General features: G+C 43.6%; 2 protein-coding genes across 2 annotated transcripts; both read left to right on the top strand.

The window, feature by feature from the left end:
- The first annotated feature begins 1,758 nt into the window (after nt 1-1,758).
- CCR75_000428 (uncharacterized protein) lies at nt 1,759-3,594 on the top strand. Its single transcript, XM_067958536.1, has 6 exons — nt 1,759-1,910; nt 1,969-2,060; nt 2,124-2,313; nt 2,373-2,688; nt 2,757-2,802; nt 2,863-3,594. Exons 1-6 carry the CDS (start codon nt 1,808-1,810, stop codon nt 3,505-3,507), a joined length of 1,392 nt encoding a protein of 463 aa, XP_067816948.1. The 5' UTR covers nt 1,759-1,807; the 3' UTR covers nt 3,508-3,594.
- A 2-nt stretch (nt 3,595-3,596) lies between these two features.
- On the top strand, nt 3,597-6,557 carry CCR75_000427 (uncharacterized protein; the record flags this gene model as incomplete). Its single annotated transcript, XM_067958535.1, has 3 exons — nt 3,597-6,175; nt 6,247-6,304; nt 6,364-6,557. The coding sequence occupies 3 exons, from the start codon at nt 3,597-3,599 to the stop codon at nt 6,421-6,423; spliced, it is 2,697 nt and encodes an 898-aa protein (XP_067816946.1). The 3' UTR covers nt 6,424-6,557.
- Nucleotides 6,558-14,628: the final 8,071 nt, after the last annotated feature.

The raw sequence follows: 14,628 nt of genomic DNA, 5'->3' as shown, positions 1-14,628 counted from the left end.
TCAACCTATTGGTCCTTACCCGAATCAGGTACTTCCATCTTCACTTCGTCTGCTTCATCATGAAAATGTTTGCATTGAGCAATAGGTTCACTTAAAACAACAACATCTTTGTACTGCGAAGGAGGTCTCTCGTTTAATGTAACGGACCTAGTCATGACCAATTGTTCACTCGCCAGCTCCCACGCTTAGTTCGCCTTTAAAGTTTCCAAATACTAAAGAAACAATGCACTTGCTTGCCTAGCTGCCTCATTTAGTTCACTTGCAATCCGTTACTCGTAGATATCCAGTCGAATTAAAGACACGAAATGATTTCAGTCTGGCTTTGGTCCGTACAGAGTTTCAAATGGACTAGTGTTGGGTGGCGCATTTTCAATATTCGATTGATGGTTTAGACAGCCGCCATAATCGCCTCACCCCACCAAGAATGATCATTTTTATGTAATAACATTAAGCGGGCCATCTCGACAAGAGTTCGATTTATCCTCTCTGCTAAGTCGTTTTGTTGAGGATTGTACGGCATGGTTGTCTGGTGGATAATACCTAGATCAGCACAGCACTTGTTGAAGCGATGTGTAGGCGGGCACGTCGTAATGCGGCCACGCTCTACTTAGCACACACCCTAGCACAGCGAGGAAGCGGTTTGCACCTGCTTCTCTTGCGTGCAGTGAGGTAGTTGTGGTGGGCGCGCAAGCGACCTCACCCAACACACTAAGAACTCTGGTAAAGTGACGTCACGGGAGCGGTAATCCGTCTCCCTGTGCGCACTTACCAAGTAGGTAGTAAATTTCAGACTGATTTATATTTAATAGAATTAAATATAAATACCTATTTTTACTAATTAAAATGATATCTCTATAGATATCATTTAATATGTATTGCGAGCGTATCTTTATAGATACCTCGCGTAACTGATGACGCTAGCCGTCATCATGGATGACGCTGGGCGTCATCCCTCCTAATGTGAATGCACCCATGTGCATCACATCCACAAGGGTTGGTCACAAATGTGCACCACACCCGAGTGTTGGGTCTAATTACTATTATTTAGTAATTGACCATCCCCTTAAGTACCAAATGTACTTAATGGGGACTGTGTAACATTAGGGCAACTCTAGCCCGTTACACCTGTTGGAACTAGATGTAATGCCAAACTACTCTTTCCAGATGCCTTTCCGTGGAAGCCATCTGGAGAGACTATGTAATGGTTGCTATTACCATCGTGGTGCTTGCGCAGAACCGGGAAGGTGAGCTCTATGCTGGGGTAACCTTCACTCATTTTTATCAAAAGTGATCTTGGCCATTGCACACGCCCACACTCCAAAACTTCCGAAATATTCAAAATATTCAACAACCCATGGTGTATTCCTTAAATATTTTTACTAATTTGTGATCTACTAACGTTTCCGCATCTTTTGCACCCACCCGCGTCCAGATCCGACCGTTCCTAAAAAAGGCGAAGCATACACAGGTTTCAAAATTGGCAATATTCCCGAAAGACACAAATGACCAATGCCTCAGGCTATATATCAGGCATCAAATACTGGCAAATCTCTTTTCCCAAAGCGTAGTAAGAGCCAGGGGCATTTTGGTCATTTATAAAAGTACAGGGGTATTTCCGTCTTTTCTGCATTTGTCAGGGGTATTTTGGTACTTTTCCCTGTTAATAAACACGATACTTCTGCACGTATGAACACAATTCTCTTGCATTAAAAGCCGACTATTCGAAATAATTTTGAGATCGTAGAATATTTCAGGTGTCCGGGTTCTTGAAAATCCTTTTTCGCTTTATTGAATCTACGTCTTCGCCATGCGCCGTTTAGCTTTGGTCGGACCTCGTACTACTTCCTTGTTGATTTCACCGTTTCAAATTGTGGCACAAATCTTTCCGCAGCGACGCTGGATGCGCAAAGGTTCGTTTCCAGTCGTCTGTGATCGTTTTGATTAAAAGTGCTTAACCATTTATCGCAGCTGCCTACGAAGCTAACACGAGCAAATCGCGTCAATTTTCCGATGTGACTAGAGGCAGTCATAACAAGCCAATGCCAATCACTAAGAAGGTGGTAGCTTTCTAGCTGCGTTCCTACATTGTAAGACGAGAGAATTGACGGACTTTTTTCGAGTAGCTTCATGGAGTAGATGTGCGTCACCGCGAGTTTATAATACTACGTTGGCAAGATGGCAAAATGAGCAAATATCACTTGTTGCATCTTCGAACGTGGTGTTTGTGCCCTCAATGTGGCCATCCGACAGGACAGCGGCTGACAAATTGCTCCGAGGTAAATAAAAGTGGGCTAGATATTGATAAAGTTTTCGGTAAGGAGTTCTGATCGGCATTGTATCTTCATTTGCGCTAATGTGGTTGTACTTTGCAGTAAAAGGGGATACGCTTAATATCGTATGGAACGACCACCACGAGTCCAGCTTCTCCTGTGCGTGGCTGCTTGCAAACAGCTACTCAGAATGGGCACTAGATAATCACGCTCGAAGAATGGCAACGGTCCCATTGGCACTGGATGCTCCAGTACCCACGACGGAGTATGCTAATTTCATGGACACAAGTAATGATGAGGGACTATATGAAGCGCTCCGCCAGGTCGTGGAAAATGGCTTAACCGTCATTCGCAATACTCCATTGATTTCAGGGGCTGTGAAATTACTCGCAGAGCGTATCGCACCCGTATCTCACTCGTACGTATGTATAATATTACATAACCTCTAGTGGCAGTTTGTCTAAAATTTCTCATTTTATCGTATAGGCTTCAGTATGGTGACGTCTTCGATGTAATGGCAGAGCCAACGCCCGTAAGTATTGTATAGCTTCTAAATAGTCTGCCTTACTTAACATGTTGCATCTCTTTTTAGGTGAATATCGCATATACTTCTGTTTACTTAAAAAGCCACGTGGATCTTGCATATTATGAGTCCCCTCCAGGATTTCAATTCCTGCATGCACTACGATATGACCCGTCGGTCAAAGGCGGGGAGTCGACGTTTGTGGATGTTTTTGCTGTAGCCGACGAATTCCGTCGCATTTACCCCGAGCACTTTGCTACATTCACACGTGTGCCCGCAACTTTCAAAAAGCACCATTTGACCCGTACAAATGCGACAATAATGGAGTACCAGCGCCCTCACATCCAGCTTAACCATCGTGAAGAGGTAATTGCGGTGCACTGGAGCCCTCCATTCGAAGGACCGCTAAGAGTTTCATTCGAGGATGTCATGCCCTATTACGATGCATACTGTGTCTTTCACGAGCTTGTAGAAGGCGGCAAGCATCGCTATGAGTTCAGGCTTCAGCAGGGTGACACCGTTCTTTGTAATCAACGCCGACTTTTGCATGGAAGGAAAGAATTCACGTCGTGCTCGGACGGCATACGTCATCTTCAAGGGACGTATATTAATATTGATGACGCGCTCTGCCGTTACAATGTGCTACGCACGCGCTTTGGTTTCGATGATCCCACGGCAATGGATCGCCGTGTTGCCAATGGTAACTTTTCATAAAAATACCCCATAATATTAAAAAATTGCCTCGAAAGTACCATAATTGTTTTATGTAACAATACTTCAGGGGCTATCATTTTCGGCCAGTCATGACGCTGCGACTTCTATGTTTATGCGCCGGTCTAGGGGCATACCTGTGCTCAAGCGGTCTACTGCGCCTTAACGAAGTCTTCTTTCAAAGTGCGACAGCTGATTCTTTAAACAAATCGAATGCTCAATTTGATCGTCCGCAGAAATTGGATGCTGCTTACGATCGCCTCGTCATCGTGTTGATCGACGCTCTCCGGGCAGACATGGTGTTAGGAAGCGCTGCAATGCGTAAGGATGATGATATAACTCACGTCTTTTCCAAGAAAGAGCTAAACATTGACATGCCATTCACCAGCAGTCTTGTGACGTCCGGCAGGGCTCTAGGCTACGTCGCACATGCCAATGTTCCCACCGTGACAATGCCTCGCCTCAAAGCGCTCGTGACTGGTAAAGCTCCAGCATTTATTGACATTCTCAAGAACTTTAACTCTGTAGCAATTGATGAAAATGCTAATCTGCTGTCGATGCTGACGGCAAAAGGCAAGCGCATTGTTTTTTATGGCGACGATACGTGGCTCAAACTATTTCCAAATACATTTCTACGTTCGGATGGCACGTCGGGTTTTTATACCAGAGACACCAAAGAAGTTGACGACAATGTTACGAGGCATTTAAGAGAAGAATTAGACCCAGCCATACACAATCACAAGAGCCAGGATTGGGACGTGCTGGTTTTGCATTATCTAGGATTGGATCATGTGGGACACCTACGTGGACCGCGGTCGTTATTAATGGAAAAAAAATTGCAAGAGATGGACAAAATTGTTCAATTGGTATTAGAATCACTACAGGCTCAAGATGCTTTAAGAATGCAAAAAGATAAGTCCGCCCGAGCGTCGCTAATTCTTTTGTGCAGCGATCATGGTATGTCAGAGGTTGGAAACCACGGTGGAGCTACGGTAGAAGAGTCGTCGGCATTGTTGATGTTTATGCGTGGCGATGGGAAGCCACTTCACCCTTTACGTGACAATAATTATCGGCAGAAGCGCAATCAAGTGGACTTAGTACCAACGATTTCGTCGCTGTATGGCCTCCCCATTCCGCCGTATAGTACAGGACTACTCTTAGAGGATGTTGTTCGTGCTTCATTTGAGGCCAATGCACTATCTAATTCATCATATTGGCATGCATTATATCGCAATTTTCAACAACTGCATGCTCTTGCCACCATCAAGTTTCATGCCACAGCATTAAAAAAGTTTGACGACGAATTTCATGTGCCGCTAGACTTGCTACGCAAAAGTCTACGAGACGATAGTGATATGGATTTATTTGATCAACATGCTGCAAAAGAAGTAGAAAGAGCCTGTGAAATTATGCAAGCTATAGTCACTCAAAGTGATGGGTCCGAGTACAACGTGACTGTGTTTTTATTGGGCTTAGCATTTCTTGTTGTCAGCCTAATTGCTGCCTTGGAAATGCTTGCTCGAGCGCTCCAGAAAAAATCAGAGCCATTTCTGAGAAACATTCACGTTGTAGTGCTTGGTGTTAACAGCATTTTGCAAATCGCGAGTCTATCGTCAAGCTCTTCAATTGAGAATGAGCACGCTACAACATTTTTCATGACAACTTCGCTGCTAATTGCGATCGGAATTGCTTCGATACAAATACAAAAGTCGTATGAAGCGTTGTATTCGGTCGGATTGGTGATAGTTTTACTGGTTTTTACACGCACGCTTCGAGCACGCAACCAAATTATAAATTTTTGGCGACTGAATGGACTTAAACTAGACACCAATGTGCCAGGGAGTGAATTTGCTACGGACGACTCCGTGTCAATACTATCAACAGCTCCTATTTTGCCGACATATATACTTTCGATACGTGTCTGCGTATTAGCAATATGTGGTATTGTCCTCCGAAAAGCAGTTTCGCACACTAAAGCAGCATATCGTGAAGTTGCTATCTTACAAGTCTTTGTTGCCATCAGCAGTATACTACTATTCGCAGTTGGAATGCTGGCATGCGTTGGAGTCAAGGAGCTTCCAGAAAAAATCACTTTTGTGCAAGACACTGCAAATGACTGGACAAGACGGGTCTCACTGGATACTGATACATGTGCTCGCGTCGTGTACGCAATTGTTTGTTTTCTTGCATTTCTGACGGCCTCAGCTAGGCAAGGTTTGCGGCATTCGATTTTAGAAATGGTTATTTGGCTTTTGGTACTATTGCTTCAAAGGGACACAAATTTTCAGACGCTTTGTCTCCTTTGTTTGCAATTGGAATTCGCAGCAAAGTTTCTTGATCGGGCACATGACAGTGCATTTCAGCATCGTAGTATTATTTTAGCGGGGCTTGGGGTGTGGCTATCACAAGCAGCGTTCTTTGCACTTGGAAATTCACATCTGGTGACTACTATTGATATCAGCCAGTCCTATCACGGTATTTCGTCGTATTCACAGACATTAGTTGGAGCGCTAACTTTTGTCAGCGTTTTCTCCGGTCCGCTTGTGTGCTTCGTGAATCTATACCAATGGTTGAATGCAAAACCTGTCACAAAATTGATCAATTCCAGGACGATACAGACAGCATGTCTCGTAATCTTCACTTATCAGACACTTCGATTTACAGTCTATGCGTACGTGTCTTTCGGAATGTCTTATTCGTTAAAAATGTTTTGACTTTATTGTTGCATACCACAATTTATAGTATTGTGGTGTACTTTATGCGGTTTCACTTGTTTATTTGGAGTGTCTTTGCCCCGAAGGTACGATTCGAGTCTCGTTTACAAGCACAATATTTTAATTGCTTATGTGATTATTGCAGATGCTTTACGAATTTGCACATTTTGCTGTCTCACTCGTACTTGTGGTGTCACTGCAGTGACGGCTTTTATCGTTGCTTTTATTTTGTGCATCTACTATATCAAGGTACAGCTAAGAATCGAGCAACTTCATCTTTTAAAGATGAGATTTCATGTATTTTAATTAATGTAAAAGATAAATAAAGTGTTTTTTCGAGAATCGATGACTATCATTGTCCATCAGTGATTTCAATAAAATAGATGACTGTCAATTACTGAAAAGCGAATGTATTAATAGACGCCACAAAAAACAAGGGTGCGAAAAGTATTGGTCCGTCGCACTTTGAATAATTCTAGCATTTGAGCAATTATTTCTTTCAAAGTGATCTTTGTCACCACTTCGTTCCTGGTGATGCATGTTTACATCACCGACATCGTCACCATTATCGGAGCGGCGCCGCTCATGACGGGGGGGGGGAGGCCTCCGCGTACTGGGCCTAGTCCGTCACCATTTCGGCAATGATAAAAGGGCTTCCAGCCAAAACTCCATCTCGTTTACTGTAGGCGGGCACGTCGTAATGCGGCCACGCTCTACTTAGGCACACACCCTAGCACAGCGAGGAAGCGAATAAACCTGCTTCTCTTGCGTGCAGTGAGGCAGTTGTGGTGGGCGCGTTAGCGACCTCACCGCTAAGAACTCTGGTTAAGTGTCGTCACGGGAGCGGTAATCCGTCTCCTCGTGCGCACTTACCAAGTAGGAAGTAGTTTTCAGACTGATTTATATTTAATAGAATTAAATACAAATACCTATTTTTACCAATTAAAATGTTATCTCTATAGATATCATTTAATATGTATTGCGAGCGTATCTTTATAGATACCTCGCGTAACGGATGACGCTAGCCGTCATCACGGATGATGCTGGGCGTCACCCCTCCTAATGTGAATGCATCCATGTGCATCCCATCCACAAGGGTTGGTCACAAATGTGCACCACACCCGAGTGTTGGGTCTAATTACTATTATTTAGTAATTGACCATCCCCTTAAGTACACCAAGTGTACTTAACGGGGACTGTGTAACATAGGGGCAACTTTAGCCCGTTACATTTACCCAATCCGCCACCGGTTGCCAGGTAGTCGTCACAGGAAGACTCCGCAACAAGAGCAACGGACGAATTGAACAAATTTGCAAACAACCCTCTAGTTGTTACGATATGACTCAATGGTTTGGCAGCATCGTCCCCGGGTGAAATGACATTGCAGATGAGTTTGAGTAGGACATTTCATCCGACTCATACAAAACGCCTCCTATCGTAATTGGATGCGAGTGGTTTCCGCAGTAGAGCGTTCACTGTTGTATTTTTCAGCAGTTGCACTTCGTCATGTAGCTGCCAAATTTGCCACCTTAAAGTCGACACGCACGGATTTAGTCACCACGCACAAAGGTTGGAATTAAAGAAACCAACAAGTGAACCCTTACAGAGCCAGACAACATAGTACTCTATGTCACTCTACATATGTCACTATGGTGAGTGTTGGTTAAGTGGAGTGATATAAAGGGGGTCCTGTTACTTTATTATAATTTAGGCAGTCGCTGTGGCCACAGACATTAATACTACAGCCACAGACATTAATACTTCGGCCACAGACAAACTACAACGGCCACAGACAATTAATCCAACCAATCGCAGCCTACAAAACCTTTTGATTATACAAAGGGCGCTTGAGCACTTTATGGTCGGCGTAAAATTTGCTTTTAAATATAGAGCGCGCCTCCAGTGTAACGGGGCACTCCTGACTTGCAGTGCTTCAGTACAAGTCCACTTCGCACTGCCTCAGTGCGAGTGGTGCCTCACATCACTTCACGTACACTAGTACGTACAGAGGAAGACTCTCTTGAAAACACTTGCTTTAAAGAGGGTTAATCAAAAATTGTTTTTAATATAATTAAGTTCTTCTGTTTCTATCTATTTAATACTAACTAAATTATAAACTAATACAAAAATGCATAAGATTTTATCTGTCAACTCTTTGCGCGCATCCAACTTTTAATTCCAAGGTGATGAGGTGTCCGGAGCAACTTTAGTCAAGAGATTTGCAAATTCTCTTGAGATTGCTGGATCAGTAGGGCGTTGCGCCCCTACTGACCCCGACTTTTTTTTGGCGGTCCGCCTCGCTGTTGCGATTTCGCAACATCGTCCGACCCGTGACCGTTGACCTTTTTGACATTTGGTCCATAATTACGTTCAGTACCTCTCGGTACTAGGCGTGGAGCGCTACACTCATGAGTGTAGTGTCCTAACTTTTGAGAGCGATTGCATTTCTGCAATCGCTTGTTGTTTGAAAAGCGAGGTTTCTCGCTTTCGACATAGGAGAGGTCCATAGGTTCTGGACCTCCCAGTTCGTGTCGTCTTGGAGGACGATATGATAACGAGCTAGCTTGAGCCTGTCGGAAGCTAAAGTCCTCCTGTTTCGCAACGGATACTGCTTCTTCAAGCGTATCCAGTTCCAAGCGGAACAGGTGGGTCTTAACAGGGTCATCTGTAAGATCTTGCATGAACACCGTAATAAAGTGTGTTCATGGACTGGATTGTTTGTAATACAACTCGCTAAGAGCTGGGCATAAGAGTGGACATCCCGCTTGCCTTCTTTGAGTTTCAGAAGCTCTGATCGAGCTCCGAACTCAGCCCTTGGCGTTTCAAAAGTCTGTTTGAGCCGGGTTTTAAAGGCCTCTAGCGACCCAAAGACGTATGGGTCGCGCAACTTAAGGCCCAATGCCCATGTTTTGGCACGACCTGCCAAATTTGATTGAGCAAATGCGAATTGCACTTGCTCGTCGACGATGTGACGAGCCCTTATGGCATCGTCCAACTCGACAAACCATCTCAATAGGGAGTCTTCTTCGACTCCCCTATACTTAGAGATGTCAATTTTAAAAAGTTTCGGGACGACGCGTGTGCGTCATCCCAGGTACAGGGGTCTGTACCTGTTGTAACCTCAACAGTTCTGCCTGTCGAGAGCCTTGCTGATTAACCAAGGCTACCTTCTCTTTCGCCTCGTCAAGTTCATGTTGTATGAACGTGGCGATGGCTGAATGGAGGGCATCTCTGTCCAAACCGGACAGCGTGGCCAAGATGGCATCGTTCCCTACGGTCGAACTCATTCGTTCGACCGCACTTCTATCTATGTCACTTAGAAAGGAGTAGCTATCACGCGATCGTGATGCGTATTCCCATTATTATCTAACATGTCTATGTTAGATGCTGTGGTCCTTGGACGGACTACAAAGTGCTACCAGGTGTAACGCGGCACTGCCGACTTGTACTGCTGCAGTACAAGTCCACTTCGCACTGCCTCAGTGCGAGTGGTGCCTCACGTCACTTCACGTACACTAGTACCTGCAGAGGAAGTCTTGTCTTTAAAACACTTGCCTTAAAGAGGGTTAAATAAAAACTGTATTAATATAATGAAGTTCTTCTTGTCTATCTACCTAATACTAACTAAATTATAAACTAATACAAAACATGTACTTAAAGTCTTATCTGTCTTTCTCTTTGCGCGCGTCCAGCACTGACTGGACCGCAGAGAAAGTAGATATAATGGTCTATATCTACCAATGGATAAGCTTTTAGAATATTACCATGTTAGTAATATTCTCCACATATTAATTACATTTCTGATAATGTATTAATAAGCAACCTTTAAGTGTTAATTTCATGTAATGATACACCCCGTTACACTTTCGCAGCAGTAAAAATGTAGCACGCGACAATATTTCTGTACCACTGTGTATGTGCCTTTGTCATTTAAATGTCAATGATTTGTATGTATCGGTTCAGGCCAAAATGTATTACAAAAGTTGATTGGCTGGAAATTTATGGGGGTGGGGTGCGTTTAGGAAAGTAGATAATATTTGGAGAATACTACTTTACATGGTAATATTCTAAAAGCTTATTCATTTGTAGAGAGACATAAACCATTATATCTACTTTCTTCGCGGTTCAGTCAGCGCTGGACGCGCGCAAAGAGAAAGACAGATAAGACTTTTAGTACATATTTTGTAAAAGTTTATAATTAAGTTAGTTTTAAGTAGGTAGACAAGAAGAACTTAATTATATTGATACAGTTTTTAATTAACCCTCTTTAAAGCAAGTGTTTTAAAGAAAAGACTTCTTCTGCACGTACTAGTGTACGTGAAGTGACGTGAGGCACCACTCGCACTGAGGCAGTGCGAAGTGGACTTGTACTAGAGCAGTACAGGTCTGCAGTAGCCCGTTACACCTGGTAGCACTTTGTAGTCCGTCCAAGGACCACAGTTCCAATCATCTAACATGAACATGTTAGATGAAATGAAAATACGCATCACGTTTCGCGTGATAGCTACTCCTTTCTAAGTGACATAGAAAGGAGTGCGGTCGAACGAATGAGTTCGAGCGTAGGGAACGATGCCATCTTGGCCATGCTGTCCGATTTCGGACAGAGATGCCCTCCATTCAGCCATCGCCAAGTCCATACAACATGAACTTGACGAGGCGAAGGAGAAGGTAGCCTTGCTTAATCAGCAAGACTCTCAACACGCAGAAGTTGAGGTTGATGAGGTATCCCTCATCACCTGGTGCAGAGGCACATAATGATTGTGTGTCTGGAGCAACTTTAGTCAAGGGATACACAAATTCTCTTGAGGTTGCTGGATCAGTAGGGCGTTGCGCCCCTACTGACCCCGACCGCTTTTTGGCGGTCCGCCTCGGTGTTGCGATTTCGCAACAACGTCGGACCCGCGACCGTTGCCCTTTTTGTCATTCGGTCCATAATGCAATCGCTTATTGTTCGAAAAACGAGGATTCTCGCTTTCAACATAAGAGAGGTCCATCGGTTCTGGACCTCCTAGCTCGTGTCGTCTTGGAGGACGATACGATGACGAAATAGCTTGAGCCTGTCTCAAGCTAAAATCCTCCTGTTCCGCAACGGATATTGCTTCTTCAAGCGTATCCAGTTCCAAGCGGAACAGGTGGGTCTTTACAGGGTCATCTGTAAGATCTTGCATGAACACCGTAATCAACGTGTGTTCATGGACTGGATTGTTTGTAATACAACTCGCTAAGAGTCGTATGTGCTGGGCATAAGTGTGCACATCACGCTTGCCTTGTTTGAGTTTCAGAAGCTCTGATCGAGCTCTGAACTCAGCCCTTGGCGGTTCAAACGTCTGTTTTAGCCGGGCTTTAAAAGCCTCTAGTGACCCAAAACATATGGTTCGCGCATCTTAAGGCCTAATGCCCATGTTTTGGCACGACCTGCCAAATTTGATTGAGCAAATGCGAATTGCATTTGCTCGTCGACGATGTGACGAGCCCTTATGGCATCGACAAACCATCTCAATAGGGAGTCGTCTTCGACTCCCCTATACTTAGAGATGTCAATTTTTAAAAGTTTCGGGACGACACCTGTGCGTCATCCGAGGTACAGGGGTCTGTACCTGTTGTAACCTCAACAGTTCTGCCTGGCGAGAGCCTTGCTGATTAAGCAAGGCTACCTTCTCTTTCGCCTCGTCAAGTTCATGTTGTATGAACGTGGCGATGGCTGAACGGAGGGCATCTCTGTCCAAACCGGACAGCATGGCCAAGATGGCATCGTTCCCTACGGTCGAACTCATTCGTTCGACCGCACTTCTATTTATGTCACTTAGAAAGGAGTAGCTATCACGCGATCGTGATGCGTACTTCCATTATCATTTAACATGTCTATGTTAGATGATGGGACTGTGGTCCTTGGACGGACTACAAAGTGCTACCAGGTGTAACGCGGCACTGCCGACTTGTACTGCTGCAGTACAAGTCCACTTCGCACTGCCTCAGTGCGAGTGGTGCCTCACGTCACTTCACGTACACTAGTACCTGCAGAGGAAGTCTTGTCTTAAAAAAACTTGCCTTAAAGAGGGTTAAATAAAAACTGTATTAATATAATGAAGTTCTTCTTGTCTATCTACCTAATACTAACTAAATTATAAACTAATACAAAACATGTACTAAAAGTCTTATCTGTCTTTCTCTTTGCGCGCGTCCAGCACTGACTGGACCGCAGAGAAAGTAGATATAATGGTCTATATCTACCAATGGATAAGCTTTTAGAATATTACCATGTTAGTAATATTCTCCACATATTAATTACATTTCTGATAATGTATTAATAAGCAACCTTTAAGTGTTAATTTCATGTAATGATACACCCCGTTACACTTTCGCAGCAGTAAAAATGTAGCACGCGACAATATTTCTGTACCACTGTGTATGTGCCTTTGTCATTTAAATGTCAATGATTTGTATGTATCGGTTCAGGCCAAAATGTATTACAAAAGTTGATTGGCTGGAAATTTATGGGGGTGGGGTGCGTTTAGGAAAGTAGATAATATTTGGAGAATACTACTTTACATGGTAATATTCTAAAAGCTTATTCATTTGTAGAGAGACATAAACCATTATATCTAGGCCGCGGCTATGGCCACAGACATAACTACTACGGCCACAGACAAAAGTACTAAGGCCACAGACATAAACGTACAAAATGCTAAATTATCATTGGTTAAAATTTCCAAATCAGGTATCGTGACAATACAAATCGCGATTTTTTTATTTCTATCGACCGAATTTTTTATTTCTATCAACCGATATTTTTTAACTTTGAAACCCAGGATAGCTAACTTCTTTTTCTATATATCTCTTCATAAATCCGATGGATTTGTGCTTGTTGGTGATGTTCGGGAGGGTCCGGCTGCTGAAAGAGATTAATTTCGAGCTTGAACATTTACAGGGCACGCTACGAAAGTACGTCGATGTCCTGTTTGATGGCAAGCACTACATTTTGGAACCTTCCTTTCTTTGAAGTTATCTCCTCTATATATTAAAAATGTGACGGGTCTCGTTGCGTAGAGGTGTTGTTGCTTGTGCTAGGCCTTCCTTTTGTTCGCGCAACTTCCGTCTCGTCTAGAACCTGTGGTGTTTGCTAATTAAAGTGCGTTAGCAGTTGAAAGCACCCATGGAAACAGTAAATTTACTCAAGAATATTGCATAGCTTACCTTTTGCTTCAGACCTAACTCTTTTGAAAGGGCAGTCAATGAGGGCACTGCCTTTTGCCATTCGACTTGGGAAAGTCTGTGACGGTTTCGGTCTAAATCTCCACGATCACATTTATAGTGAACAGCTTGTCTGCCATCTTTTTGCTTGTAAGAGGATTTGGTGACAATTCCATAGCCCTGTGCAGCCGTTATCTTATGGATATGTTCTTCCATGGCCCTTACGCTCAGTGAACTGTCTGTTTTCCTGCTGCTCAGCGTCCATTGAATATTAATAGTCGAAATCAGATAACTTAGAGAAAATAGCAGATTGAGTGAGGATCGGCACAGTCAGTCAGAGTATTGGAATTATCAGGCGCAGTCAAGAATGTTCTCTATAAGCTAAAAGAGCGAGAGAGAAAGAGAGAAGCACGGCAAAAACACGTCGCGGAAGCTCATGCTAGCAACGCCGCAGTCCGATAGGTCACAAAAAATGGTCGATAGAAATAAAAAAATCGCGATTTGTAGTCAGGATACCTGATTTGGAAATTTAAACCAATCATAATTTAGCACGTTGCAAGCTTACTTTATGTCTGTGGCCCTAGTACTTTTGTCTGTGGCCGTAGTCGTTATGTCTGTGCCGTAGTAGCTATGTCTGTGGCCATAGCCGCGGTTTATATCTACTTTTTCCGTGGTCCCGTCAGCGCTGGACGCTCGCAAAGAAGAAGACAGATAAGATTTTATTACATGTTTCGTATTATTTTATAATTAAGTTAGTATTAATAGATAGAAACAGAATTATATCAAATACCGTTTTTAACTAACCTCTTTAAAGCAAGTTTTTAAAAGAGAGTCTTCCCCTGCACGTACTAGTGTACGTGAAGTGACGCGAGGCACCACTCGCACTGGGATAGTGCGAAGTGGACTTGTACTGAAGTAGCACACGTCAGTAGTGCCCGTTCCACATGGTAGCAGTTTGTAGTCCGTTCAAGGACCAGAGTTTCATCATCTAACATGGACATGTTAAATGATAATGGAAGTACGCATCACGATCGCGTGATAGCTACTCCTTTCTAAGTGACATAGATAGAAGTGCGGTCGAACGAATGAGTTCGACCGTAGGGAACGATGCCATCTTGGCCATGCTGTCCGGTTTGGACAGAGATGCCCTCCATTCAGCCATCGCCACGTTCATACAACATGAACTTGACGAGGCGAAAGAGAAGGTAGCCTTGCTTAA

This window comes from Bremia lactucae, linkage group LG4, assembly GCF_004359215.1.
Source record: "Bremia lactucae strain SF5 linkage group LG4, whole genome shotgun sequence".
Taxonomy (NCBI): Eukaryota; Oomycota; class Peronosporomycetes; order Peronosporales; family Peronosporaceae; genus Bremia; species Bremia lactucae.
This window is presented reverse-complemented; position numbering and strand designations above follow the sequence as displayed.

Excerpts from the sequence above, each read along its gene's own strand:
- CCR75_000428 (XM_067958536.1), top strand. The coding sequence starts at position 1,808 with ATGCGCCGTTTAGCTTTGGTCGGACCTCGTACTACTTCCTTGTTGATT. Across the intron at positions 2,061-2,123 it reads TGCCAATCACTAAGAAGGTG|CTTCATGGAGTAGATGTGCG; the intron begins GTAGCTTTCTAG and ends TTTTTCGAGTAG. Across the intron at positions 2,803-2,862 it reads TAATGGCAGAGCCAACGCCC|GTGAATATCGCATATACTTC; the intron begins GTAAGTATTGTA and ends ATCTCTTTTTAG.